Raw genomic sequence first — 15,418 nt, forward strand, 5'->3', positions numbered from 1 at the left:
GGAGGCGCAGTGCTGAAGTGAAATACTAAGGTGCGGAGTGCGCGCAGAGCGGACTGGAGGTGGAGGGCTCGGTTGTTGTTTTCAATCGGGAGGGAGTTTCAGACTCTGAGCTCCAGATCCGGGCAAGTCTCTAGGGACCCAGACTCAAACGGGAGAAGTGGGACTGCCTGGCTTCGGTCGGAACTCGAAAGGCAGCTTTCTCTCCGAGGTTTACAGCGGTTGCTGGGACTCTGTGAGGCAGAGCCCCTAGGGATGGAACTGAGAGCAGCCATAACTGCTCGCTCTGGCCCGCCCTGTAGATCCCCGGGGACCCGCCCCACCCAAGCCCTGCGCAAAGCCATTTGCCGGATAGCCTCAGGCAAACGCTAGATTAGCACTACCCTAGAGATCCAGCACAGAAGCTCTCCCACTGCAGACACACCGGACTCTCATAGCCAGTTGGCCTGGAGGTCAAATCACCCCCAGTATTGCCGACAACAATCAAGGCTTAACTACAACAAGACTGCGCACAAAGACAACTAGGGGGTGCACCAAGAAAGCATAAAAAAATGCGGAGACAAAGAAACAGGACAAAACTGTCAATGGAGGATATTGAGTTCAGAACCACACTTTTAACGTCTCTTAAGAACTGTCTAGAAGCCGCCGATAAATGAAGTGAGATCCTCAAGAAATCTAATGAGACCCTCGATGTTATGATAAAGAACCAACTAGAAATTAAGCATACACGGACTGAAATAACGAATACTATACAGCCTCCCAACAGCAGACCAGAGGAGCACAAGAATCAAGGCAAAGATTTGAAATGCGAAGAAGCAAAAAACACCCAACCAGAAAAGCAAAATGAAAAAAGAATCCGAAAATACGAAGATAGTGTAAGGAGCCTCTGGGACAGCTTCAAGCGTACCAACATCAGAATTATAGGGGTGCCAGAAGATGAGAGAGAGCAAGATATTGAAAACCTATTTGAAGAAATCATGACAGAAAACTTCCCCCACCTGGTGAAAGAAATAGACTTACAAATCCAGGAAGCGCAGAGAACCCCAAACAAAAGGAACCCAAAGAGGACCACACCAAGAACACATCATAATTAAAATGCCAAGAGCAAAAGATAAAGAGAGAATCTTAAGAACAGCAAGAGAAAGAAACTCAGTTACCTACAAGGGAATACCCATACGACTGTCAGCTGATTTCTCAACAGAAACTTTGCAGGCCAGAAGGGAATGGCAAGAAATATTCCAAGTGATGAATACCAAGAACCTACAACCAAGATTACTTTATCCAGCAAAGCTATCATTCAGAACTGAAGGTCAGATAAAGAGCTTCACAGATAAGGAAAAGCTAAAGGAGTTCATCACCACCAAACCAGTATTATATGAAATGCTGAAAGGTATCCTTTAAGAAGAGGAAGAAAAAGGTAAAGATACAAATTATGAACAATAAACATGCATCTATCAACAAGTGAATCTAAGAATCAAGTGAATAAATAATCTGGTGATCATAATAGAATCAGGGACATAGAAAGGGAATGGACTGACTATTCTTGGGGGGGAAAGGGGTGTGGGAGATGCGGGAAGAGACTGGACAAAAATCGTGCACCTATGGATGAGGACAGTGGGTGGGGAGTGAGGGTGGAGGGTGGGGCGGGAACTGGGAGGAGGGGAGTTATGGGGGGGAAAAAGAGGAACAAATGTAATAATCTGAACAATAAAGATTTAATTAAAAAAAAGGAGAAAGAAAACATATTTAAGAATAGTACACCTCACTCCACAAAGGATTAGAAATCAAATTAATTAGTATTTTTTAAATCTTTTACTTTCAGTCTTTTAAATAATTAGATTGTGATTTGGTTTAAAAGATGCCTATTTGTATTTTTTATAAGGATGTTTCTATCTGTGTATCTATAGATTATTTGTGAAATAGAAAAAAGGAAGAAGAAACAGTGGTTGCTGTGGGGGAGGAACTGAGAGTATATGGTCAGAAGAAGACTTCTTTTGAACTATTTACATAAAACCATGTACATGTATTATTTTCAAAATTAAAAAAAGATTTCTAGTAAAACACAGGAAATCTCATTTGTTCTAAAAAAAACTACTTGATTACTTATGCATAAATTATACATTTAGTTTTCACAACTTAAACTTCAATAACTACACTGTCCAATATGGTAACTACTAGTCACATGGCTATTTAACTTAATTAAAAATAAATACAATTAAAATTCAGTTTCTCAGTCACACTAGCTGTGTAAGGGTAGTGGCAACTGTTTTGGGAATGTGCAGACAGTTCTATTGGATGGCACTGTTCTATAATATCCATAAATTGATAGTTAAGAATACAAAACTAATTAACTGAGTTCAAATCCCAACTTTCTAGGAAAGCAACCAAACCTCTTTGAATCTCAGTTTTATTATGTAAAATAAAGAAATACAGTATCTATTTTATAAGCATATAAGAACTGAGATAGCCCTAGCTTGTTTGGCTCAGTGGATAGAGCATTTGCCTGTGGACTGAAGGGTCCCAGGTTCGATTCCGGTCAAGGGCACATGCCCAGGTTGTGGGCTAGATCCCTGGTGGGGGGCGTACAGGAGGCAGCCAATCAGTGATTCGCTCTCATCACTGATGTTTCTGTCTCTCTCTCCCTCTCCCTTCCTCTGTGAAATCAATAAAAAAAAAATATTTTTTTTAAAAAAAGAACTGAGATAATTGTCTAAAACATTCAGCCTAGCCCAACTGGTGTGGCTGACTGGCTGAGCATCAACCTATGAACCAGGAGGTCCGGGTTCGAATCTCAGTCAGGGCACATACCCGAGTTGTGGGCTGGATCCCAGTGTGGGCATGCAGGAGACAGCTAATCAATGATTTCCTGTCATCAATGATGTTTCTATCTCTCTCTCCCTCTCCCTTCCTCTCTGAAATTATAGAATATATAATATATATTATATATTTTATATATATAATAAAACATTCAGCCTAATGCCTAATCCATGGTAAGTACACAATAAATGGTGTGTTTGTGTCTGTGTGTGTATCAGGTATATATGTTATATAAACTTTGGTTTTAATTTAATTACTCTTTCTTTGTAAACATTTATAAAAGACGGTCTTGGATTATAATAATAATTACCTACTTCATAACTATTGTATTAATCCTCACCAGAGGATATTTTTCCATTGATTTTTAGAGAAAGTGGAAGAGAAGGAAAGACAGAGAGAAACATCGATGTGAGAGAAACACATTAATTGGTTGCTTCCTGCACGAGCCCAACCAGGGCCCGGGCTGGGGAAGAGCCTGCAACCAAGGTACATGCCCTTGATCAGAATTGAACCTGGGGTCCTTTAGTCCTCAGGCCAATGCTCTATCCACTGAGCAAAACCAGCAAGGGCACTATTGTGAATAATAAAATGAGTTAGTGTATATAAAGGACTTAGAATAGTGCCTGGTACATATAAATGCTCAAGAAATATTAGTCATTTTCATAGTTAGGAATATGTTCTGTCTCTTTAGATAAAGAACTCCTTGGGGACAAGAATAATATTTTATTAATCATTTTTTAAAATATTTTTTTATTGATTTCAGAGAGGTAGGGAGAGGAAGAGATAGAAACATCAATGATGAGAGAGAATCATTGATTGGCTGCCTCCTGCACACCCTACACTGGGGATCAAGCCCGCAACCCAGGCATGTGCCCTGACTGGGAATCAAACCATGACCTCCTGGTTCATAGGTCGACTATGCTCAACTACTGAACCATGCTGGCCGGGTAAGTATTATACTTTCTAAAAGTCATTGACACCTTGGTCAGTTTGGCTCAGCGGATAGATTGTCGGCCTGCAGACTGAAGGTCCCGGGTTTGATTCCAGTCAAGGGCACATGCCTGGGTTGTGGGCTTGATCCTCAGTAGGAGGCGTACAGGAGGCAGCCAATCAATGATTCCCTCTCATCATTGATGTTTCTATCTCTCTCTCCCTCTCCCTTCCTCTCTGAAATCAATAAAATATATATATTAAAATAAATAAATAAATAAACAAGTCATTGCCAACTTGATAGGCAAAATATTAATATCTTGTTTTAATGTTGTTTCTTCACTAGTGAATAAGCTAGGAATCTTAAGGTAAGTATCTTCAATTATCCAGGTGTTCCCTAAATGCAATCACAAGTAAACTCAAAAGAGAAAAACTAGACACAGACAAAAAAAGACAGAATGCAATATGACCGCTGAGGCAGAGACTGGAGTGATGTAGTTCAAGGAATGTGCAGCCCTCAGAATCGAGCAGAGGCAAGGACCAGGTTCTCCGCTGAAGCCTCCGTAGGGAGTGGGGCTGACAAAACCTCGACTTTGGCCAGTGAAACTGATTTCAGACTCTGGCTTCCAGAACTGGGAGGGAATAAATGTCCGTTATTTTAAGCCATCAAGTTCCAGCAGCCATGGGAAACTAGCACAAGAGTCAGAGGCCTTGGCAGCTTGGTAGGTGATAATGTCATTAACAAATTTAAGAAGCACAGGAAAAACAGGGATGATGAGAAATTAAAAGTTAAATATAACCAGTATGAAACACAAGACAAATCTGAACACAAAAAATCTGATTTTTAAATTTAAGATATCTCAATTCAAACCCTTAGCTTTAAAATATATTTAAAATGTTCAGGTCTCATATATCTGTAATTTTCTTTGGATAATCAAACTTAAGACAAATGATTTATATATTCTCTCTGTCATCTGACAATTACTGTGGTTAAAACAGGTGCCGGCTTCTGGGATTACGTAGTGTCTCTGGAATGTTTATCCCAATAACTAGAAAATCCAAGAACCATCTGCTACTGTGGATCACTTACTTAAGCCGTTCAGGTTGGCAATTTTTTCAATGCAGTTTGTCGACAGTGAAAGCTTCCTTAAAAAGAACAAAGGAAAACTTGAATTAATATGAAAAAATTGTAAATAGTATATCAGAGATTATTTCTCTAGTGCCCATAAAAGATGATATTTAAGTCATACTTCCTTTTGTCAGTGAATTCTTTTATCCCCTTCAGAAATGGCATATATTCCTTCACTTTAAAATCTTCATACTTTTTTCTGATTACAAAAGTTAACATAGATTCATTGTAGGAAATTTAAAAAGGCCTCTTTGAGTGCAATTTGGTGTTATCTATTAAATATTTTAATGCATGTATTCTTTGACACAGTAATTCATTTCTAGGGATACATCGCATTGAAATGCTAATGCAAATACCAAAAGTTCTATGAATTAGGTTATTGATTATATTATGATAGCAAAAAAATGGGGGGAAATCTATAAACATCCATCAACTGAGGATTACTATACTGTTATGGAAACAAATGACACTGGACTATTGACACCAATTTGATATGTCCATGATATGTAGTTAAGTTTTAAAACCATCTAACAGAACAATACATTTTATTTTCTCATGTGTTAAATCTTTCAGAAATGTATATTGTAAGAAGTCATATGTAATCCTAATCACCCCACACTTTCCCCCAGATCACTTAGTTCAAGGAATTTTTAATAGTTCATATATATTTATTTAGATTTTTTCTATACATACTTTAATTATATAAAGACAAATTTTTAAAGGGAGAATATATACAATTCTTAGTCTTCCTTGATTGACAAAATGTTTTTAATATCTTAGTAAATTTCATGCAAAAATATAATAAAAACTAATTTTATTGAACATTTAATGCATGCCTTTTATTCTTCTAAGTATTTTACATGCATTAACTATTTTAACCATTACAACAATCTTGTGAAATATTAGTATCCATATTTTGAGAAACTGAGGTACAAAGATATGAGACAATTTGCCTAATATTCCATAGCCAGAAAGTGGCACATCCAAATTTAAAACCCAAAAAGTTTGACTCTAGGACATGTGAGCATATCCTTTCTGATTTGACTTGAAGAGGAATTATTCATTTTTTTACTTGATACAGTAAAGTCAATTACTGTACAGTGTAAATTACTGATCAAATCTGCATATTTTCTAGTCATCCCCCTTTCCCGAGAAGTACTAATGGAAAACTGAGTTCCTTAAACTTGGGAATATGGTGGGGAATAATTCTTTAATTGTCCAGACAACCAGAGGATGAATAAAGACAAGAACTTACTCGCAATTAGCAAGCATGGACAAGGACGCATCCATCTTCTCTATAGGAGGGATCTGGGCATAAAGCTTTACCTCTTTGGCCTCAGATGGCTTCTGACTGGTTTTCTCTTCCTGTGATAAAAATTAATTTGGAAAAAAATGATCCCAGATTGTAATGTGGAGTTAAAGGAGGCTAGAATTTCCCAAGGCTTTTCTATCTTTATTTCAAAACAATTATTAGAAATTAGTAGTTCTGTGCAGTCTTTTCTTTTCTTCAAACTATATTTTTATTGAATTCAGAGAGGAGGAGAGAGGAAGAGTGAGACAGAAACATCAATGATGAGAGAGAATCATTGATTGGCTGCCTCCCACACACATCCCACTGGAGATTGAGCCTACAACCCGGGCATGTGCCTCTAACCTGATTCTAACCCAGGACCCTTCAATCCACAGGCCAATGCTCTATCCACTGAGCCAAACTGGCCAGGGCAATTCTGTGCATTCTTAATTTGTTGTTGTTGTTGTTAATTCTCATTTGAGGATATTTTTTCCATTGATTTTTAGAGAGAGTAGAGGGAGAGACAGAGAGAGAGAAACATCAATGTGAGAGAAACACATAGACTGGTTGCCTCCCGCACGGGCCGACCAGGGCCAACCCTACAACCGAGGTAAGTACGTGCCCTTGACTGGAATCAAACCTGGGACCCTTCAGTCATGGGCCAACACTCTATACCAGTGGTTCTCAACTTTCTGGCCCTTTAAATACAGTTCCTCATGTTGTGACCCAACCATAAAATTATTTTCATTGCGACTTCGTAACTGTAATGTTGCTACTGTTATGAATCGTAATGTAAATATCTGATATGCAGGATGGTCTTAGGCGACCCTTGTGAAAGGGTTGTTCGACCCCCAAAGGGGTCGTGACCCACAGGTTGAGAACTGCTGCCTGTATAGAGCCAAACCAGCCAGGTCAATTCTGTGCATTCTTTAGAGTTCACTTATTGACCTTTACTGTTGACTCTGATAATCAAGGTTCTACATGGAAAACTAAAGTAATTTATTGTTAGATCTGAACCAAAGGGGAAAAAAGAGGAAAGAAAATAACTAATTTCTGTAATATTTAAAACTAGAGGCCCAATGCATGAAATTCGTGCAAGAGGCTTGGCCCTCACAGCTGCGGTGGCTTGCCGTGGCCCTCGAAGCCCTGACTTCGTCCAGAAGGTTGTCTGGAAGGACGTCCAGAAGGACGTCGGGAAGGTCGTTTGGCTATCCAGTCTAATTAGCATATTATGCTTTGATTATTATAGATCCTTTAAGAGCCTATCAATTAATAAAAGCAAACACAACAACAAAAACATCTTCCTGGGAAGAATTCATTGTCTCTAAATAACGTTTCCTTAAATATCAGGTTCAGACCTATATAAGATCAACTGTTTTCTTTGTCATTTCATCTTTCTGTTTTTATACATAATTCAGTCTGAACTAGAACCCCAAAATATCAAGAATTTTGGAAGATATTCTCTTTACAGCACAGCTGAGGTCACAACTATTTACTCTGCAGTAATTTACTACTAAGTTATACCTTAGAGTTTAATTTTGGTACTATGTATACAAAATTAAAATTTAATTACCAATATATGCTGCCTAATAATATTTTCTAAGTATATCACAACCAGAATATTTATATTGATACAATCCACTGATTTAAATCAGATTTTCCCAATTTCACATGTACTCATTTATATATATGGTGTGACTGTGTTTGTATGGGTGCATTAAGTTCTACACATTTTTATCACCTATGTGGGTTCATGTATCCACCGCCACAGTCAACATAACTAAGTAGTTCCAATACCACAAAGGTCCCTTTTACTGAATGGTCAGATTTAAATAACTATCTAAAAATTCTCCTTGCATGGTTTCTAAAAGAAGTTAAAAACTCATATACTCACCCATCTGGCTAGGGCTTCTTTGATTGTTGTTGCTTTTGCCTTAAAAAGAGAAGGAAAAACAAGGCTGTCTTTATTGGTGTAATCTGTTAATTTTAAAAAATATATATTTTATTGAGTTTTTACAGAGAGGAAGGGAGAGGGATAGTTAGAAACATCGATAGAGAGAAACATCGATCAGCCGCCTCCCGCACACCTCCCACTGGGGATGTACCCGCAACCAAGGTACATGCCCCTGACCTGAGTCAAACCTGGGACCCTTCAGTCCGCAGGGCAATGCTCCATCCACTGAGCCAAACCGGCTGGGGCTAATCTGTTAATTTTTCATGCAATAATTACTAGTCTTTGTATCTACCATTTAAAAAATTAACTTGTTTCTTTGAGACTTTATATGCAAAGAGTTTTTCAATTTTCTCAAATCAGAAAGATTTAAATACCTCTCTGAGAAACTAAGGGAATCAAGATGTAATGTCCATTTACATAACTCCCACTTGGTTTTCAAAAAATATATAGCTTTCAAAGCTTGATATTAAAATATGTCATTTCATTGATTCTAAGATCTACATCTTCTTTCACATGTTAACATCTTTGAAATTCGGATGCATCTTCTAACCAGGAACAATTTACAATTGTCGTGGCCAGGTGCCAGTGGTGAAGTTTTAGAAAAACAAGAACCATTTTATCTCATGTACATAGATTCCTTTTTATGCTTGCAAAGGATGACATATAATAAAAGTCTATATGCCCAAATACATTTAAAAGAACTCTGCCAATAAGTACAAAATAAAAATTCTAAGTGATAAGAAATTATGTTATAGTTCAATTCCAATTTATTTTTCTTTCTTAGCAGAACATAAAATAATGTCGCACTTAATAATCAATAATACCTTAGATTCCATTTATTATGATATTTAAAACTTTAAAGATGAGAAAGGAAGACATCCATTGAATTACTGCTAGAGTTATTTTAAAAAAAGAAAGAGAGCCCTGCCAGCGTGGCTCAGTGGCTGAGTGTTGACCCATGAACCAGGAGGCCATGGTTCGATTGTCAGTCAGGGCACATGCCCGGGTCGTAGGCTCAATCCCCAGGGTGGGGCAGGCAGGAGGCAGCCAATCAGTGATCCTCACCCTCTCCCTTCCTCTCTGAAATTAATAACAACATATTAAAGTGGCGGTTCTCAACCTGTGGGTCGCGACCATCGGAAAACACATATAGCATATCAGATATTTATATTACGATTCATAACAGTAGCAAAATTACAGTTATGAAGTAGCAACAAAAATAATTTTATGGTTGGGGGTCACCACAACATGAGGAACTGTATTAAAGGGTCGTGGCATTAGGAAGGTTGAGAACCACAGTAAGAGAGAGAGAGAGAGAGAGAGAGAGAGGGAGAATCTTAAAACAAAAACAAAGGGAAAGTTTTAAAAGTATATAGCATTATGTCTAGAAAATAAGGGCATACTAATAAATCACTCTTGGGTTAAAAAATTAAAGTAAAATAATAAAATAAAAGACAAGTAAAAATATGAGAAATACATATAACACGTAAAAGGAAACTTACAGCCTCAAATACATTTATTTTAAAAGAGGAGAGAACAAAAGATAGAAAACAAATAAGCTAAGCATTCAAGATATTTGAAAAAGTACATCATTATAAACCCAAAAAAGGCATAGGAAATGCAAAGGAAGAAATCAATGAGAAACAGAGCAGGGGGAAAAGATTAATAAAACTAAAAATTAGTTCTTAAATCTCTGGCAAGCTTGATTTATCAAAAACGAGAGCTAGCCCTAGCTAGTTTGGCTCAATGGATAGAGCATCGGCCTTTGGACTGAAGGGTCCTGGGTTCAATTCCACTCAAGGGCACCTACCTCGTTTGCAGGCTCCCGGCCCTGGTTGGGGGCATGTGGGAGGCAATCAATTGATGAGTCTCTCTCACATCAGTGTTTCTCTCTGTCTTTCCCTCTCCCTTCCACTCTCTCTAAAAAATCAATGGTAAAAATATCCTTGAGTGAGGATTTAAAAGAAAGAGAGAGAGAGAGACAAGTTAAAAATATAAACTAAATAAGGGGAAATAATACAGATACCACAGGGATTTTAAAATAAAATATGATAAGCAAATACATGGTAATAAGTTTGAAAAGCTAGGCCAAGTATACATTTCTAAAAACAAACAAAAAACAGAAAAGTGCCAGAACTGTCACAAGAAGAATCAGACCAATAACTATTTAAATCATTAAACAGAAAATTGAAGAGATTTACCCTCATCCTCCTCCCCTAAAGCTCCAAGCCTAATTTTACAAATGAGTTCTACCAAGCTTTCAAGGAACAGATATTCCCTGTTATACAAGTTGTTCCAGGAACCAGAAAAAGAGGGAAAGCTGCCAACGTATTTAAGAGGCTAGAATAACTTGATGATATAACGAGATAAGGAGCCCTCTTCATTTCTCAACACAGATTTGAAAAGCCTAGATATGATAATAGGTCTCCAAAGCCAATGATGTATAATGAACATGATAAAGAAAAGTTTATCCCAGGAGCATAAGGATTGTTTAACAACAGAAAAAATTATAAATGTAAATCATTTATTATTGGATTAAAAGGGGGGAAATCACATTTATTTCAACAAGTGGAGAAAAGCACTTGATAAAGTTCTACATTTTTTAATTTTAAAAATTTATTTCTTGGTTTTAGAGAGAAAGGAAAAGAGAGAGGGAGGGAATGAAGGAGAGAGAGAGAGAGAGAGAGAGAGAGAGAGAGAGAGAGATCAATTTGTTGTTCTACTTATTTATGCATCATTGGTTGATTCTTGTATGTGCCCTGACCAGGCATCTAACTCGCAACCTTGGCATATGGGGACAACATTTAAACCAACTGAAAAACCTGGCCAGGGCCCATAAAGTCTACATTTGATATTAAAAGCTCTCATTTAAGAGTTAAAGGGCTCCCAAGTGGCTCAGCGGATCGCAGCATCATCCCATACATCAAAAGGGTTGTGGGTTCAATTCCTGGTCAGGGCACATACTTAGGTTTCGGGATCAATCCCCAGTCACGTGTATGGGAGCCAACCAATCGATGTTTCTCGCACACATGATGTTTCTATCTCTCCCCACCCCCCTTTCTTTCTTTCTAAAATCAATAAAAACATATCCTCAGGAAAGGATTTAAAAAATAAAAGAAAAGCTACATACCGAAAAGCTATAATAAGCACCATACTTAATGGAGAAATTCATTCATTTCAGCAAATATTCATTGAGCATCTACCATATACCAAACATTCTTCTACATACCTAGTATATATCAAAAGATAAAACAAAGATCTCTGCCTTCATAGAACTATTAGCAGGCGATAAATGGTAATACAATTTTGAAAATAAAGAAATTATACACTATAGTAGAAGATGACAATTGCTAAAGAAAGAGAAAATGCTGAGCTTGGTAAAGGATATCAGGATCTGTGTATATGTATGTGGAGGATGTTTGTTTTAAATGAGGTGGGTAAGGTGAGCCAGACTGGAATGGTAACATTAAAAGTATTCTCTTTAAGATCCCAAACACATCAAGGATGTCTACTATCACTGCTACTATTTAACATGGTACAAGAGATCTTTAAAATGTTATAATAAAGAGAAATACAAACTGCAATGGTTAAAAGTAGGAAACAAAACTCACTTTGTGCAGATGGTCATCTATATAGAAATCATATAGAATAAACTCACAAATATTAGAACAAATGGAGTTCAGCAAGTGAAGAACACTGTTGACAACGTAAACAAAAAACTGGGAGAAGATATTTTCGATGTAAATCCAACAAAGGGCTGATATCTAGATATATAAGGAACTCCTAAAATTCAGAACCAAAAGAAATATGGAAAAGCTGGCAAAAAACAAACAGAATATGCACAGAAACGGAAATCCAGATGACTAATAAGAATATCATAAGGTATTCAAACTCATTAAGAATTGGAGAAATGCAGAATAAAACAATGGAATGCTAAAAAAACATCCTCAAACTGGCAAAAGTTAGAAAGTTGGTGACAATGTAGAGAGAAGCAAAAACTAGTAAAGCCAATCTGGAAAGCAGTCTGCCCGTGTGTAGGTAAATTAAATCTGCATAGACCCCACGGCTCTGCAATCCCACTACTAGTATATTTCAGAGAGAAATCCTTGCATGGGTCCATAAAAAGACACATAAGAACACGTTCAAGTTGGAAGCAATCTAACTATCTATAAATTGGTTTATAAGGTCATTAATTCTAAGGCAGTGGTCCTCAACCTTCCTAATGCTGCGACCCTTTAATACAGTTCCTCATGTTGTGGTGACCCCCAATTTCATTGTTACAAATTGCTGGGGTCCAACCCCAGCAGGTCCAGGGGTCCCCAAAGGTGTGGACGGAGTCGGCGAAGAAGGAAGGACACGGAGACAGCGTTCAGTTGATCAGCAGCCTAGCCAGGATCTCTAGCCAGGATCTCCAGCCAAGTTCTGGTCTGGATCTCCAGCGAAGTTCTGGTTTTTATTGTCTTGTTACATCCGTATTTATACCAGTTGATTTTAATCCTGTCAATTTCTATTGCAAAGGTTAGGACGTTTCTTATCTCCATTCCAGGGAGTAAAGATTATGTAGTTTAAGCGTGATTGTTTGTAGTTAAAGTGATTAACTACCCGCCTGGCACTTAGTTAAGGAGTTTTATCCCCTCCCTGACTTCAGGGAAAAATCCCTACCTGGGGAAACAACCTTTCTCGGAGAGGTGACCTTGGTTAAAACACACAGCGCTAAGGGGAGCAAACATATTAAGAACAGTATGCCATATATGCCAGGTCCCTTGAAACAGCAAGGATGGACCGGCTCCCGGCAACAAATTGAACATAATTAAAGCATAGTGATTAATCAAAAAAAAAAACACACCGTAATTATATATGTGTTTTCCGATAGTCTTAGGTGACCCCTGTGAAAGGGTCATTCGACCCCCAAAGGGGTTGCGACCCACAGGTTGAGAACCGCTGGTCTAAGGCCATACCATCCTGAAAACACCCACTCATGTCTGATCTCGGAAGGTCACTAGTTCCTCTCTAGAGGGCAGGAATCAAAAACTGAAATGCCTAAAGAACCAATGGAACATCATTAATGGATAAAGCTGGCCATGTAAAGAGCCCCTACTTGGCTCTAGAAAACTGTTGACAGGCGGGACTTGGGACAAGAATTACCCTAATATCACATTTCTTCAAACATGAAAACTCCATTAATGAAAGCAACATCCTTATTTTATGTACCATTAAGAAAATATGCTGCCAATTATATGACAGTAATACAAACATTTTCAATAATATAAAAATGTAAAAAAAAATGTCTTATGGTGAAATATAGTATTTCTGATTTTTCAAAGAAGCCAGAAATCTCAGTCTTGTGAAATATCCTTTTTTAAGACACTGAAAGCTCATTTTTTTAAATTAAAAACAAAAACAAAAACAACTATGTGAGGCCCTGGTCAGATGGCTCAGTTGGTTAAAGTGTGGTCCCAATACACCAACGTTGCAGTTGGATCCCAGGTCAGAGAACATTCAGGAATCAGCCAATAAATGCATAAATGGGGGGAACAACAAATAGATATTTCTTTCTCTCTCTCTCCCTTTCTCAAAATCAATCAATAAAAAAATATGTAAGGAAAGTCCTTTATAAGTAAATAACACATTATGTGGGCCTGTTATTTCTGGAGGGCACCAGAACTAACAGTTTACAGCCTCAGCTAACTTCATCTAATTACTGGTTCTGACTCTTTATTTGGAGATTTGCAATAATTCTTATGGTTCATGCTTGCGGGGTTTAGAGCTTATTTTTTCTTTGCCTGAATATAAACCTAGGTTCCAGAACTTTTTCCTTTCCTTGGCAGTGGTTTTAGCTAAATGCCTGTGGAATAAAGTAAGGAAGGGACGGGGACTCCTTTAAAAAGAGTGATGTTTAATCTCGTGGTTGAGGGTGGGCATGAATGGCTTCCTCATCATTTCCATTTCTTGGGCTCAGTTTCTGCCCACCTGTGTAGCATTGGAATCACATAATGAAGACAACGAATTATACTTATTCTTCATAAACATCTCCATCCCAGCCAGACAATCACACCCTTTGCTGAACAGCTGTGGCTGGGTCTATAACCAACCAACAACAGCCCTCTTCTCGCTACTAGTGGGAACTGCCAAGCATGCAAGCAAGACAGAGCACATTTTAAGTAGAAACTGAGGAGCATCACTAGGTCAAGCCATTACTTCATAACGGTTTTCACTGGATAAACAGATGACAGATTTCAAAGCTAAGGCAGTATTTCTCAAAGTGTGGTGGGGCCCACTCCAATTTTAGAATAACCTGAGGTGCATTGTCAAAATGCACCTGCCTGAACCTCCCCCATCATATTAAAAATGCGTAATCTGTATTCCAACAAGCTCATATAGTATTTGGGCCCACTAAAATCATACATACGCACACTGACAGTTGAGAAACAGTACGCTAATGCATTCTATCAGGCTGGGTTTCACAACGCTACCTATTAACTGCACTCACAGTCATTCAGGGCAACCTGCGCACATCACAGGTTTAAATACTGCCGCAATGGTGTGACACGCATCACTCTCGTAGCCAGCTCCCCCACTCCATCTCGCTAGCGGGGGAGGGGGGAGTTACTTCTTTGTAAAAGATACCCTCATTCGCCCACTCCCTTCCATCACCGTTCCCACCCCAAGCCCCTCTCCTTCGAGAATTTCCTGCTCTTTGCCTTCCCTTCTCTTTGCCAGGGTCCCTCCCCATTAACCCAATCTCTAATCCGTCCAAGCCCCGTCACCCCAGACCACCCAGCTTCTCCTTCGCCCCAGGCCTCTGACTCCAAGGAAGCCAGCATCCGCTCCCGGGCTCCCTTCCGCTGTTCAAGGACACCCTCCGCCCTCCCAACCCTCACCACTCTACAATCACCCTTTCCCACTTCCAATCTCTTCTCGGCTTGGCTACCAGGCCTGGAAGAGACTCACCATTCCGGCGGTTGCTACTGTCACTGCTCTGGTTGCTAGGGCCCGCCGAGGTCAGTGCGCGTGCGCACTTCTCGGAGTTCGCCGTGGATCCCTACCCCCGCCGCTGTCCTTTCTCTCCGCCCTCAGGTGGCTGGAGCGGGGCATTGTGGGACGGCGGGGCGGCCGCCCGGGTCCTCCTGCCCCGCTGCCCATGAGTCCCCAGTAGCTGCAGCGCCCGGTGGTCGGATGTGCTTTTCCCACGGAAAGCAGTTGCCGCTCATCTGCAGCGACGTACCCGCCGCAAGTTTAAAACTGCGAAACCTCCCTATAACCATTGCCCTGCCCATAAAAGGATTTGTAAAGCTCGCTT

At 39.1% G+C, this 15,418-nt stretch overlaps 1 protein-coding gene across 1 annotated transcript in view; it reads right to left on the minus strand.

Annotated features, from left to right (window-relative positions):
- Positions 1-15,175, minus strand: part of DNAL1 (dynein axonemal light chain 1) — a 30,622-nt gene extending 15,447 nt beyond the window's left edge. Inside the window, exons 1-4 of the mRNA XM_059691272.1 lie at positions 15,070-15,175; positions 8,059-8,097; positions 6,129-6,238; positions 4,835-4,890 (exon numbers count right to left, since the gene is read on the minus strand). Coding sequence (XP_059547255.1) covers positions 4,835-4,890; positions 6,129-6,238; positions 8,059-8,097; positions 15,070-15,072 — 208 coding nt within the window. The 5' untranslated portion in view covers positions 15,073-15,175. The remainder of the gene's footprint in view (positions 1-4,834; positions 4,891-6,128; positions 6,239-8,058; positions 8,098-15,069) is intronic.
- Between the last annotated feature and the right edge of the window lie 243 nt (positions 15,176-15,418).

Source organism: Myotis daubentonii, chromosome 1 (assembly GCF_963259705.1).
Source record: "Myotis daubentonii chromosome 1, mMyoDau2.1, whole genome shotgun sequence".
In the NCBI taxonomy this organism is placed as follows: Eukaryota; Metazoa; Chordata; class Mammalia; order Chiroptera; family Vespertilionidae; genus Myotis; species Myotis daubentonii.